The sequence below is a fragment of the Gouania willdenowi genome, chromosome 18 (assembly GCF_900634775.1).
Source record: "Gouania willdenowi chromosome 18, fGouWil2.1, whole genome shotgun sequence".
In the NCBI taxonomy this organism is placed as follows: domain Eukaryota; kingdom Metazoa; phylum Chordata; class Actinopteri; order Blenniiformes; family Gobiesocidae; genus Gouania; species Gouania willdenowi.
Window position 1 is genome coordinate 26,070,029 of NC_041061.1, and position 13,339 is coordinate 26,083,367.

Here is a 13,339-nt window from a genome sequence, read left to right on the forward strand (position 1 = left end):
AACCAAAGTGATTCACTGTGGTTTGGGTTGGGTTGTGTTTGGCTTATTTGGCTATGACTGTTTAATTACATTCTAATTTAATCAAACATCTTCCTTTTTTCAAAACAAGGTATCACAAAAGTTTTTACTCAATGAAAATGTTTGATTTGCTTGTCTGAGAGATAAAGTTCAGCCCAGTTAATGGTGCTTGTTATAAAATCTGGCCCAGTTCAACAGTCCATTCAGCGACCATGCTTTATCTTGCTGTAGATGGGAACTGCATTCACATGGTGGACACTGGGATTGTGCAGAGGCTACTGGAGCTGTTGAATCGACATGTTGAGGAAGGCAATGTCACAGTTCAGCACGCAGCACTCAGTGCTCTGCGGAACCTCGCTATACCAGGTGAGTTCTATTTGCTTTTCCATCTTCTTTAGTCCCTTTTCATTCTGAGGTTGTGGGGGGTCTATGACAATATTCAGAATGCAAAGCTGTGATTAACTAAAAGCAGTACAGGTAAAACATTTATTCTCATTTTGGACTTGGTATCAGTGTTAATTTCAACAGCAAATTTTAATCTAGTTTTAGTCACGATGATTATTTCAGTTATATTCTAGTTTTAGAATACTAAATTACATTCAGATTTTATCTGGATATCTATCTATAAAAGCAAGGAATCTCTGTCTGTGTCTGTCTGTGCCTCAAATATCTCTGGTCTTCAAGGACAGAAAGAGCTCATACTTGCTACATAGCTGTGCGACGTCACATTTGTTTAATCATTGATCATTTCAAAAATTTGTCTACCGTGAGCGAAGCACAGCCACTTGAGTCACATGTGCGCCCAGAGCCAATCACTGCACAGCTCCGCTTCGGTGCATGCAAGAGCCAATCACAGTGGCGAGCTAGGATCACATGTGCGCCCAGAGACAATCACAGTGGCGAGCTAGGGCCACATGTGCGCCGAGAGCCAATCACTGCACAGCTCCACTCCGGTGCATGCCAGAGCCAATCACAGTGGCAAGCTAGGGTCACGTGTGCGGCTCGAGCTAATCGCTGAAGAGCTTGAGTAGCTACCTGAGCATGCACGCAATTTGTACAATTGTATGTGTCTTTTATCAGATTCTACCTAAACTGCAGCATTGGTGCAAACTTTATTTCTCAGTTCATCATGTGCATGAACATAGAATTAAACCAGGGAAATCGCGCACACTATTTTACTTTGCACCCGCACATATACCCCTTTATAACACTAGTATGTACACTTCTTTGTACATCCAAACTTTAGCCATAATTGACAACTTTACTTAAGCTCCCACATGAATACATACTTTCAACAGGCACTGTACTAGTTATTATAATGTTATAAGAAATAAAAAGATCTAATCAGTATTTATATGCTTGCCTTGACTCTCACTTAAGCCCAGGTGCATCTCATTTCCATTGGTTCTCCTTAAAATGAATAAAGTTCACCTGAGGTCAGTTCATTTGGTCAGTTAATCTGCCGACAAATACCAGAGGCTCACCGACATGATAACAAGAGTGCACTTGAATCCGATCATTTTTTGAAAGACGTAAAAATATGAGAAAATGTCCCAGAGCAGAACCAGGCAAACCAAACTCATCAACATACCTGAGAAAACCTGAAGCTGTGTTTGCTGCCAAAAGAGCTTTAACACAATAAAAAGGCCACAGTTGAGAATTCTTATATATTAAATGGTAAATGGTAAATGGACTTGATTTTATATAGCGCTTTATCACCACACTGAAGCAGTCTCAAAGCGCTTTACATATCAGCTCATTCACCCAATCACTCTCACATTCACACACCAGTGGGACAGGACTGCCATGCAAGGCGCTAGTCGACCACTATGAGCAACTTAGGGTTCAGTGTCTTGCCCAAGGACACTTCAACACATAGTCGGGTACTGGGATCGAACCCCCAACCTCTCGATCAGAAGACGACCCACTACCACCTGAGCCACGGTCAGTCTACGACTAATAGTTGACCTGTGGACAGTTTCCCCACCTGAGCTGTTACCCTCTGCAGTTCATCCAGGGTCATCATAGGCTTTTTAGATACAGCTCTGGTTAGTGGTCTCCTTGATCTCTCTGAGACCATCACAGGTCAGCTGTATTTGAACTGATATTAGATTACACACAGGTGGACTCTATTTAGTCATTAGGTCAACATGTAGCCATTCAGAAATCATCATGCAACTTCTCCAGGCAATTGGTTGCACTAAGAGTTAAAAGGGGTAGGTGTTTTTCCACATCCCACTTTCCAGTTTTTTATTTAAAAAAAAAAAAAAATTTTCATATATAAATTTCAATTCACTTCACTTGTGTGTCACTTAGTGTGTGTCTTTCACGTAAAATTTAAACTAAATATAATTGTTTGTGGACCATAGCGTGGCAAAATATTGAAACGTTTAAGGGGTGTGGATACTTATGCAACCCGCTGTGTGTGTATATATATATATATATATATATATATAGTTGTGTGCAAAAGTCAGGGTGCCCCTTTAAAAACAGCATATTTTATGTATTAAAAAAACAATATTCATATTTATAGTCTCCCTGGTATTTGGGAAAAAGACAATATTATCAGGAAACATTAATGCATAGTTAAATTTTATTTTATAAACTGAACAAAATTACACAAATAAAAAACATAATTTTGGCATTTGCAAAAGTCAGGGAACCCTGAGAGTTTCAAAGTGTCAGATTCTTTTTAGAAGCTCAGACCTTTACCAGCTCATTAGTCCTGAAGTATATGTCAACAGTTGTCATTACGAAGCACCAGCTGGGCTCAATTTTAGGGTTTCTTAAATACGGCGACTCCACAAACCTTGTGTAAACACTCGGCAACATTCAACAAATTCTGGGTTCCTCTAAGAAGCTGTGTAAGACAGGAAAAATGAAAGTTATTGATGTCCACAATGCAGGGGAGGGTTACAAGAAGATAGAAAAGCGGTTTGAGCTTGCAGTTTCCACATTGCAAGGTATAATTAAGAGATGGCAGGTGAGGGGAACTGTGGAGGTCAAGATGAGATCTGAAACTCTCTGCGAGAACAGCTCATAAGCTGGTCAGAAAGGTAAACCAAAAATCCACATTTGACTTTGAAAGACCTGCAGGAAGATTTATCAGACTCAGGAGTGATGGTGCACCCTTCCACTGTGCAGTAATACTTGCACAGACCTTCATGGAATAGTCTGCAGAAGAAAACCTTACCTGCGTCCTCATCATAAAATACAACGTCAAAAATATGCAACAGAACATCTACAGAAGCCTGATGACTTTTGTAAACAAGTGCTGTGGACTGATGAAGTTAAAATAGAAACTCTTGGCCAAGATAAGCAAAGGTATGTTTGGAGGAAAAAAAGGAGCAGCATTTCATGAAAAGAACACCTTGCCAACTGTTAAATATGGGGGTGGATCCATCATGCTTTGAGGTTGTGTTGCAGCCAGTGGGACAGGAAACATTGCTCGGGTGGAGGGAAGAATGGATTCAATTAAATGCCAGCAAATTCTGGAGGCAATTTTTACAGCATCTGTAAAAAAGCTGAATTTGAAAATAGGATGGCTTCTACAACAGGATAATGATCCTAAACATACCTCAAAATCCACCATGGACTACCTCAAGAAATGCAAGCTGAATGTTTTGGAATGGCCTTCACAGTCTCCAGACTTAAACATCATTGAAGATCTGTGGGTAGATCTTAAAAGAGCTGTGCATGCAAGACGTCCTAGGAATATTACAGAACTGGAAGCCTTTTGCAAGGAAGAATGGGGGAAAATCCCAAATAATAGAATCCAGAGACTTATAGTTGGCTATAAAAAGCATTTATAAGATGTGATATCTGTCAGAGGTGGTCCTGCTAAGTACTGAAGGTACTGTAGGGTGCCTTGACTTTTGCACATGCCAAAATTGTTTTTTATTTTTGTAATTTTGTTCAATTTATAAAATAAAATGCAACTATGCATTAATGTTTCCTGATAATATTGTCTTTTTTTCCATATACCAGGGAGAATATAAATATGAATATTACATTTTTAATACATAAAATATGCTGTTTTTAATGGGGTGCCCTGACTTCCGCACATAACTGATATATATATATATATATATATATATATATATAAATATACATACATACATAATAACCAGGCAGTGATTTACACGTATCAATGTAGTCATAGTACTAATGTGTCTCTTTGTTTATATAACCAAATATTGAACCAAAATCGTGCCAAACCACCTAAAGATAACCTCTGTTCAGTTCATCAATACAGCAGTGCTCTATTTTAAACCTAATTCAAATAATTTATGTCTAAAAAAGGGCTTTTGTGGACATAAAGTCTTCCTCTTGTTGCTCACTGTCTGCTTCTTGTTCTTTACATAAACTCTGCATAACCTATGCATCTTCTCCCTTGTCTGTGTATGCAAATCATCCCTGTGCTCTGGGTTTGCTCTTTACTTCTGTTTAAATGCAACATTTCTTCAGAAAAATTAAATGGGTATGGTTAACTTTACTCCTCTTGATCAACTTGGAGAGACAAACATCAACTTACCGTAGACTAAACCTCTGTGCTTCTCAAACTTTATATAAAGAATTAGAGAAAAGTCTGAGAACCATCCACCATTCTAGGATTCTTCAGCAGAAGTCAGGAAAGTATCAGTCAAATATGAAAAATAAATGATTATTAAAAGAGTTTTTACTAAGACAAACACTTCCTGCCATAGTTTCTCATGTTGCCTGACTTTTATGGTAGAATTCTTTTCCTTTTCTCTGTTGTCCTTTTTAATGACTCTTAGAGCTGCACAAGACGCTGCTGGTCGTCATTGTGAGTTCTTCTGTGACTCTGATAATAAACAGAGTAAATATGTTGGTTGGTCAAATGATGAGATACTCTAAACTGACTGAGATCAAAGTGAAAAAATCTAATAAATATTGTATGATTTGTTGTTTTTCTGACTTCTCTCTAGTTGGGAACAAATCCAAAATGCTTTCTGCAGGAGTCGCTGATGTAGTGCTAAAGTTTTTGCAATCTGAGATGCCTCCTGTCCAGTTTAAACTTCTTGGAACATTACGAATGCTGATCGACACACAAGGTAACGTTGGACTTATTTGATCCTATACTCACATATGATGGAAATGATTATATAGTTAGAGTTCATCTTAGGCATGAAACCACATCAGGCATTGAATTTGTACTTGTGCGTGCGTCGGTAGTTGTGTGAAATATTACTGACAGTGAATTTGATTTCCATGTTGCCAAAGTGTATAGAGAATGATGAAGTGATTTTGATGCACTGCAGGTGAAGCTGCAGACCAGCTGGGAACCAATGGGAAGCTTGTAGAAAGGCTAGTGGAGTGGTGTGAAGCCAAGGATCACGCAGGAGTGATGGGAGAGTCCAACCGGCTTTTATCAGCCCTCATTCGACACAGCAAGTCCAAGGTTAGCTACTGCTCTAATCCAACACTATTTATAAAGATCTTTAAATAAACCCAGGGAGACAAAGGACTGTACACAGTGAAATCACATGGAACGCAACTAAAAAACAGTGTACATGAAACCAAGGCTTTAAGTGCCAAATGCTAAGGAGGAGCGCTGTGCTTTATTTAGAGACTTGAAAACAGGATGTGAATCGACAGTGCGTTCTTTAGCTTTGGACCAACTGCAACTGCACGGTCCGCTTTGAGCTTTCTCTGAGTATCTCCGTCCCTCAGGAGGAGCTGATCAGCAGATCTGAGTCACACTTAATCATGTGTAATTATCTATATGAGAGGTGGGACCACACACTGAGGTCACTATAGGGTACAAAAGACAATAATGGGCTTGGCTAACAACACAATATTTTTAGAACGGAAAAAAGAACAAAACATTGTAGAAAAATAAGCAAATATGCATTTATTTTACTTTAAAGCTGCAGTATGTAGAATTGTGAGACTTATATGGAATCAACCATGCTCCCCCTCCCCTCCCTGTTTCAAATTCATCGGTATCCTTGTGAACACGCACAACTGTGGAGCTCTTGGCGACTTTTTTTTCCAATACAGAGTAGTGACAAATGTAGGGACTTCATCTTGCGGCTGCAGTGATCTCAGCTGCAAGTCAGTCCACATCCACATCCACCCACACTGCAAATGAATTGCGTCTGTTCTCTCCACCATGGAGAGATCTTAGATTTACATGCGATTCATTCTGTCTGTTATCATTCTCCCTCTGAAACCAGTACATGGGGCCGACCCTGCGCAGTCACGATCATCCACTTTGAATCCGTGCGGACCTCCATAGAGTCCACTCTGCCCATGTATGTTTGTGCCTTTAGACTGTTGCTTGCTTTGCCGTGTAACCGTTGTCTAACGCCACAATGAGGTGCACATTTCAGGTGACTCCAGGGCCGTAGCAGAGGTGGCCAGGGCACACCTCCAAGCCCGAAGGCCCCCCTTCCCCCATTTCACCCCCAGTTGTCACCATACCATACTCAATGGTTACCACGGCTACCATGGCAATGATGACAGAGCCAACAGGGGATTGGTCACCATTTAGGAAAAGTTAAACAGCCACTACTGTTGAAATTCACTCCTATCCAACCCAAACTGTTTCACCAAAACCCCAGAGGACCCCAAGACCCCTCCTTCTTGGTGTACTCATCAACACAGAACAAAAATCAAAATCATCCAGTTAAGATATGTTGTTGGTTGATACAATCTGAATGAAGGATATTTTATTTTATTTTTATTTTTTAGTTTCCCCCCTTGAGGGATTGCCACCTTATTGTGGTCAGGGGGTTTGCGTGCCTCAGTGACCTTAAGAGCTACACCAGCAGGAGCCTAGTCTTCAAATGGGACACCCAAGTTGGACTGGTCTAAGGTAGAGGCCTGACTTTGTGCCATCCACTTCTCTAGGTTGGGGTTGGACACATGGCTAACAACCCAAGTCAATGAAGAAGACACAGTTACTATAAACACAGGGGAAACAAAGTGCTGGAGCATGATGTGTACATATGATGCCTCCTTCACATTTCTGACTGCCCCCTCATACAGTATATGCCTGCCTACAACAGGCCCTGGTGTACAATTCCTTCTTTAATTATTCATTTTCATTTACAACTCAATTATGATTACAACGACCAACATTTTTTCCAATTACAATTAAATTTCAATTATTATTTTTCCCTGAAAGTCAATTACATTTATATATTCATTTACTAAAGTTAAAATTCAATTAATCACAATTACTGAGCCTTTAATTAATAAATCTATGGAAAGTTAACCTTCCTCTTTCTGTTAGCATCTCTTATGATCACGACACAGTTTGACCCATGTCTTAAATTGGCTGTAAAATACACGGAAAAAGCCTTCTCCCTCTGCTTCAGTGGATCAGTCACATCTGAAATGCAAAAGATAATAAATAAAGACACATTTATTGCGTACGCATCCATAGATAATACCTACCAAATCTCAGCCCGTTCCGTTCACGAATAACAGAGGAGTAGCGATTTTAAATCGTGTACACAACAAGAAGAAGAAGAAGAACAACAACAAAGTGAGTGGCGTTTTGAATCCGGTAGCCCGGCCTAAATAATTACATGTTTGAACACAAAACTTCTTCACAGTGTGTGTAATAAACACTGGTTATCATCCTGTAGCTGTTCACTATCATTATCAGACTGCTGACATCTACACTCTGTAGCTCTGTGGGCAGCACTGATTCTAGCATGTAAGCGACCAAATATAACTTCTCATTGTGCGTTCATATACTATCCAATTGTACATTTTGTAAGTTCTTCTTTGTCTCTGGGATAACTTCTCATGTAGTTAAAGTCACAGAACAGATAACGTAATACGTATACACAGGCTAGATGGAACCGGACCACAAGGTTGCACAGGCGTAGCTAGAAGTGATGAGACTCCAGACTACACCATCTTGGATTCGCTGAAACATTATGGGTATATTTTGATGAGAACTCGGTTTCCTTTTCTTTCTCTGAGCGCAAGAGAATATTTTATTTTCAATGAGATGCAACAATTTGTCTCTAAAGATTTTGTAATAAATAATGTTTTTTTTATCTTCCTTTTTAATACATCAACATTGCAGAGCAAACAAACTTAGTTTATATTAAAGTTATGGACAAAAATTGCCCAAACAATTGATACATAGATTGTTGATATTTTTGCAATATGCGTCTTTGACAAAAAGTGACAAAAAGACATAAACAAATGTAAAACACACGTTCAGCTTTCATGAATAAAACTCCTAAAGATAGAAAGATCTCTCTGAAGCCACATGTCGAAGATTGATTTAGTTTTTTTTTAACTTTCGGAAAATAATTTAAGTGTTGTCGAACATCTGTATCTTTTGAAATATGAATCCCCAAATACTGCACACTATTTTTAACAGAACTTTTTCATCAGTTTCTTATAAACACAGGATTAAGATTCAGGTCCGAAGCATCCAGTTAAATTTAATGCATTTTGCATTTGTGATTAATCTTTAAGAAATCAAAGCTAGTTGAGTAATTCTCATCTCTTTGTTGAATATTGATAAGCCAGTAATATCAGGACTGTTTGATATCTTCAAAAATAAAAGCTCATCTGCAATTAAATATAAGAAGGTTGACGCACCTCTCACCTTGGAATAAGAAATATTTTAGAAACTTTAGGAAATAAAATAACAGAGCTGTTTATATTTTTGTAAAACATAGCAATAGTTGTAATGAAACTATCTCTGAAAGCAATAATCTGCAAAGCTATAAAATAAAGGAATGTTCAATAGAGACGAAAGCCTTGTCGAAAGTCAAGGAATAAAAGCACATTTTAATAAATATGAATTGAGTAATCCAATAAATCTAGAATTAATCTAATATTACAACTTATTTCATCCAAATTCATTTTGAAACGTTTTGCATCGGCCTGTGTAAGAACTTTATTATTAATATTCAAAAGATAAACAAGTCTCCAATTTTCAATGAACAAATGATCTTTATCTGGTTTAGGTATACGTGTTACTGTTTCTGTCAATTCCTTTTTATCAAAACATTTCCTCAAACTTAATAAGATCATTCATCAAAGATCAAGTTCTACAGTGAGACCATCACTTCCAGGAGATGTCTTCAGTTTCTCAGACTTTACAGCAGTAGTTATTTCTGCCAGTGAAAGTTCTGCATCACGTTCCTCTGTGAAGGAACTTTTTAATCTTATCCATGAATTAATTAATTGCATTTTCTTTGATTAAAGTGATTTTTACAGGTTTCCATAAAAGGAACTTATTTTAAGAGAGACAATATTATTCCTTTTTCTGTTTCTTTTTTCAAAGCTCTTCGTTTCGTTCACCTTCTTTAAGTTACTTTGCTTGTGATCTAATAAAAGCTCCTTTAGCTACATGTATTTACTGTATGGTCTAACTGTTCACTGAGTTTTGTAATGTTCTGGATTCTTCATCCCTAAGAGTTGGTTTTGGAGAACAGCAAATCTAAGTGATTCATTAAATGTGATTCTTTTTCAGAGCTTTGTTTATTAAGTTCCTTCTTTCACTTTAACACTACTTGTCTAACTTTAGATCAAAATAATTCCCATTTTTGTATTTCATTCATGTCTTTTTCAGTGAAGATATCACTAAGTTGTTCCTTAAAACAATTATCACATAAATTGTCATTAACCTTCCAATATCCTCTTTAGATTCATTCTTTGATTAGATCTTTTTAACCCTAAATGTATCATTCTATTGTCAGACAATTCTAAATATATTGTATGTTAAATATGGACTGACCTTTGGTTTCTTTTTTTGTGTCTTTTAGGAAGTTGTTAAAACTGTCATCCAGGGGGGAGGAGTAAAGCACTTGGTGACCATGGCAACGAGTGAGCACATGATCATGCAAAATGAATCTCTGGTGGCATTGGGTCTCATCGCAGCTCTTGATTTGGGTAAGGGTCACTTTAGAGGCTTCACTATGTCTAACCTTTAATTTATTAAATCTAAAAATTAACTGAACTTTGAGAGTAAAGAAGAGCTCTCTCTCCACTCTACAGGTGTTATAATGTGATCATTTTAAAATTGTTGACATATAAAGTGACACCAGGGGGCAGTGCTGTACAGACGTGTGTGTGTGTGTGTGTGTGTGTGCAGTTGCAGCTGAGAATGACTTTGTTGGAGCCAGCCTGGTGTCCGTGCTTTACAAGCTGCTGTCAGATGAACGGAGCGCCCCTGAGATCAAGTACAACTCCATGATCCTCATCTGTGCACTCATGGGCTCTGGTGAGAGTTACAGCTTTGCTATTGCCTTGAAATATGCCAACTCAGGGCTTTGGAAGCCTAATTCAGTGGTTCCCAAACTTTTTGTGCCCAAGGTACACCTATTGTGCAAAATAGCCTTTATAACACGTGTTATCACTCATATATTAATAATAATAATGAATAATGCATTGGACTTTATATAGTGCTTTATCATAGACACTCAAAGCACTTTACAGAATTAAGGCATTATTCTTACACTCCACACTTAGTGGTGGTAAACTACTATTGTAGCCATAGCTGCTCTAAGGCAGACTGACGGCCCCTCCGACCACCAACACTCACTCACACACATTCATACAAGGCAGTGTGGGGGACGTGCCTTGCCCAAGGACACAATGACAGACACCACTGGAGCGACTGTCCCCCACTGTGGCACCTGGAATTCTCAGTGGTCTCCCATCCATCTACCCATCCATCTACCCATCCACCTACCCATCCACCTACCCATCCACCTACCCATCCACCTACCCATCCACCTACCCATCCACCTACCCATCCACCTACCCATCCACCTACCCATCCACCTACCCATCCACCTACCCATCCACCTACCCATCCACCTACCCATCCACCTACCCATCCATCTACCCATCCACCTACCCATCCACCTACCCATCCACCTACCCATCCATCTACAGGCCCAGACCTGCTTAGCTTCTGAGATCAAATGAGATCAGGCAATGACAGGCTGGTATGACCATGTAAAATATCAGTAAATGTGCGCAATTATTTACTAATGCCAAATAAAATGTGACAGACAACTATATTACTTATGAAATATTTATTAATGAAATTGTTTTGGTTTTTTTTTAATTAAGGTATAGAGTTTGCCTCTGTATTATGAAATGAAATATACACCAAACCATCAAAGTATTGAACCTTGACCCAACGTTCAGTATATTATTGAGAATTGTTACATGCCTAATGCCATTATTTTGCCTGTGCGTAACCTGATTTTTTTCCTTATGGTCCCTCAGAACCTCTTCACCGGGAAGTCCAGGGCCTGGCGTTCATGGAGGTCGTGTCCAAGCTGAGAGCTCACGAGAACAAAACCGTATCCCACCAGGCGTCACTCACAGAGCAGCGGCTAACCGCTCAGAGTTAAATGACATCCAGTCCCTCACTCGTGTTCACTCTGCCTCCCTCCATCACCCATTTGTGACGTGCCACGGTGTTCTGCTCCAAAAGTAACCAGGTACTCCAACACAATGAAGCTCTAAGCCCCGCCCATCTTCACTCAGTGATACAGATGGGCATAATCATTTTGTAAACAGAAGAAAGTGTCATCAGCCCCAATCCTCCATTGACTATTCCAACTGTTTAAAGAGCAGAACAGTAACTCTGAAGCCATATTAATAGGATTGTGTGTTGGGTTAGTAGATCATTTAATGGTGAGCTTTGGCGACCTGCTCTACATTTGCCGTCGTGTCCAGTGAAATGCTTTGTCATCACACAGGCTAGTCTTTTTTTTTTTACTAATTATTTATTTTTGACACTAACTTAAGTGTAGTTTGTACTTTTCCTTGTGAGAATAAAACAGTTGTTTAGGATGTGCTCTGTTGTCCTCTGAAGGTTATGCATTAACTGCATTGAAATTGCATGTTTTATCCATGTTGACGGTGTGCGCGTGCCCACTTTAATGCTTGAATCTGTTTAGTTTCCCCTTTCTTCACTGGCTCTGTAGCTACGCTGAACCTTTAGCTCACTGCATTCAAAACATTCTCTGCAATCCAAAGACATTCCCTCTAAATTAAAGAGTTGTATGAAGCAAAAGAGTGATTTAAAAGTGAATTTAGTGAAGAGTGAAACATCTCATATTCTTTAATGTTACTGCTTACACCAGTTGGAAGAAAGGATTTTTAACTTTTTTTTATTTTTTAACTTTGAGATACCAATAAATCCACACTTTGAAACATTAGAGATGTTGTACGGATGACGACCATCCCTTTGTGACGTGTGTTCCAGTCAGAGCTGAGAATGAAAAGCTTCTTGTTCCCTTCATCACGTTTGGGTTCCTGTGCTCCGTTTAGGGGCCTTAAATGTGTTGTTTGTGTGTTATTAAGACACATAAAGTCACAATTGTCTCTGATTTCCCTTTTCCAGCTGAGGGATGCCCACCTGTGTATCTGAGCATGACTGATGTACCAATACTGTAATGGTTGTTTATCAAATGTGTGCATAAAGAAAGATACACACCAACCAGTGAGTGTGTGTGTGTGTGTGTTTACAGAAGCTTCAAGTACTCCACTTGTACATTTGAAGATTGTACCTGAACAGAGAAATAAATATGATAACTGGTGACACTTGATGACTCGTTTTTCTTGCCTTCTTGTACTTGTGTTTAATTTAATAAATCATTGTGAAAGTAACTTTACTCCAGCTTGATCATTGGTTTCAGGTCTGAACGGACTCAGTGGGAATGAAAAGAGCTCAACAATCATGTCTGAGCTTTGGCATCTTTGTCATGCAGAAACGTTCTAACACTGTTTTACTTTATTAGTTAGTTACAAACATCTGCCATGTAGTTAGAACACCCGTGCTGCTGCTCTGATCCTGATTAAGGTTTGTAATCCAGTCTTTAAAGGTGGAGTCCCCAATCCTGAACTCATTGTTAAACTGGTTGAAGTGGTCCTTCCATCCTGAGAGTAGTCGTACATGTATTCAGAAGCGATTAAAAAAAGAGGAAAATCTTTACACACCATGAGTGAATAAGACTGGCTCTGGGTGGTAGTCAATCCTGGTGCAAACACCAAGCCACCCAAATCCTAAACTATTAAAGGTGCAGTCCGCAGCTCTCAGATCCCTCCCTCCCTGTGCTCTCTTGCCCTGCCTCCAAACCTTCCATAGTCCCTCCCTCAGAGGAGCTAACAAGCTAACGTTAGTTTGACATTACCGTCACAGTAATATAACATAAGCATATTACTGCAGCGCTTCTCTCCCTCTATGCACGCACCTCAGCAACAGCAGCAACAACACAGTGTCACGTACAGCACCCAAACAGAGGCTGCTGTGCGCAAACAACACATGCATCACAGAGTTCTAGTGTAACAATTACAA

The 13,339-nt window shown here is 39.1% G+C and overlaps 1 protein-coding gene across 2 annotated transcripts in view; it reads left to right on the forward strand.

The window, feature by feature from the left end:
- Positions 1–12,588, forward strand: part of rap1gds1 (RAP1, GTP-GDP dissociation stimulator 1) — a 51,366-nt gene extending 38,778 nt beyond the window's left edge. For both annotated transcript variants that reach the window (XM_028474872.1, XM_028474873.1), the window contains 6 exons: positions 250–384; positions 4,968–5,093; positions 5,301–5,440; positions 9,786–9,912; positions 10,115–10,243; positions 11,260–12,588. In XM_028474872.1, the coding sequence (XP_028330673.1) occupies positions 250–384; positions 4,968–5,093; positions 5,301–5,440; positions 9,786–9,912; positions 10,115–10,243; positions 11,260–11,387 (785 nt within the window). In that variant the 3' untranslated portion in view covers positions 11,388–12,588. The remainder of the gene's footprint in view (positions 1–249; positions 385–4,967; positions 5,094–5,300; positions 5,441–9,785; positions 9,913–10,114; positions 10,244–11,259) is intronic.
- Positions 12,589–13,339: the final 751 nt, after the last annotated feature.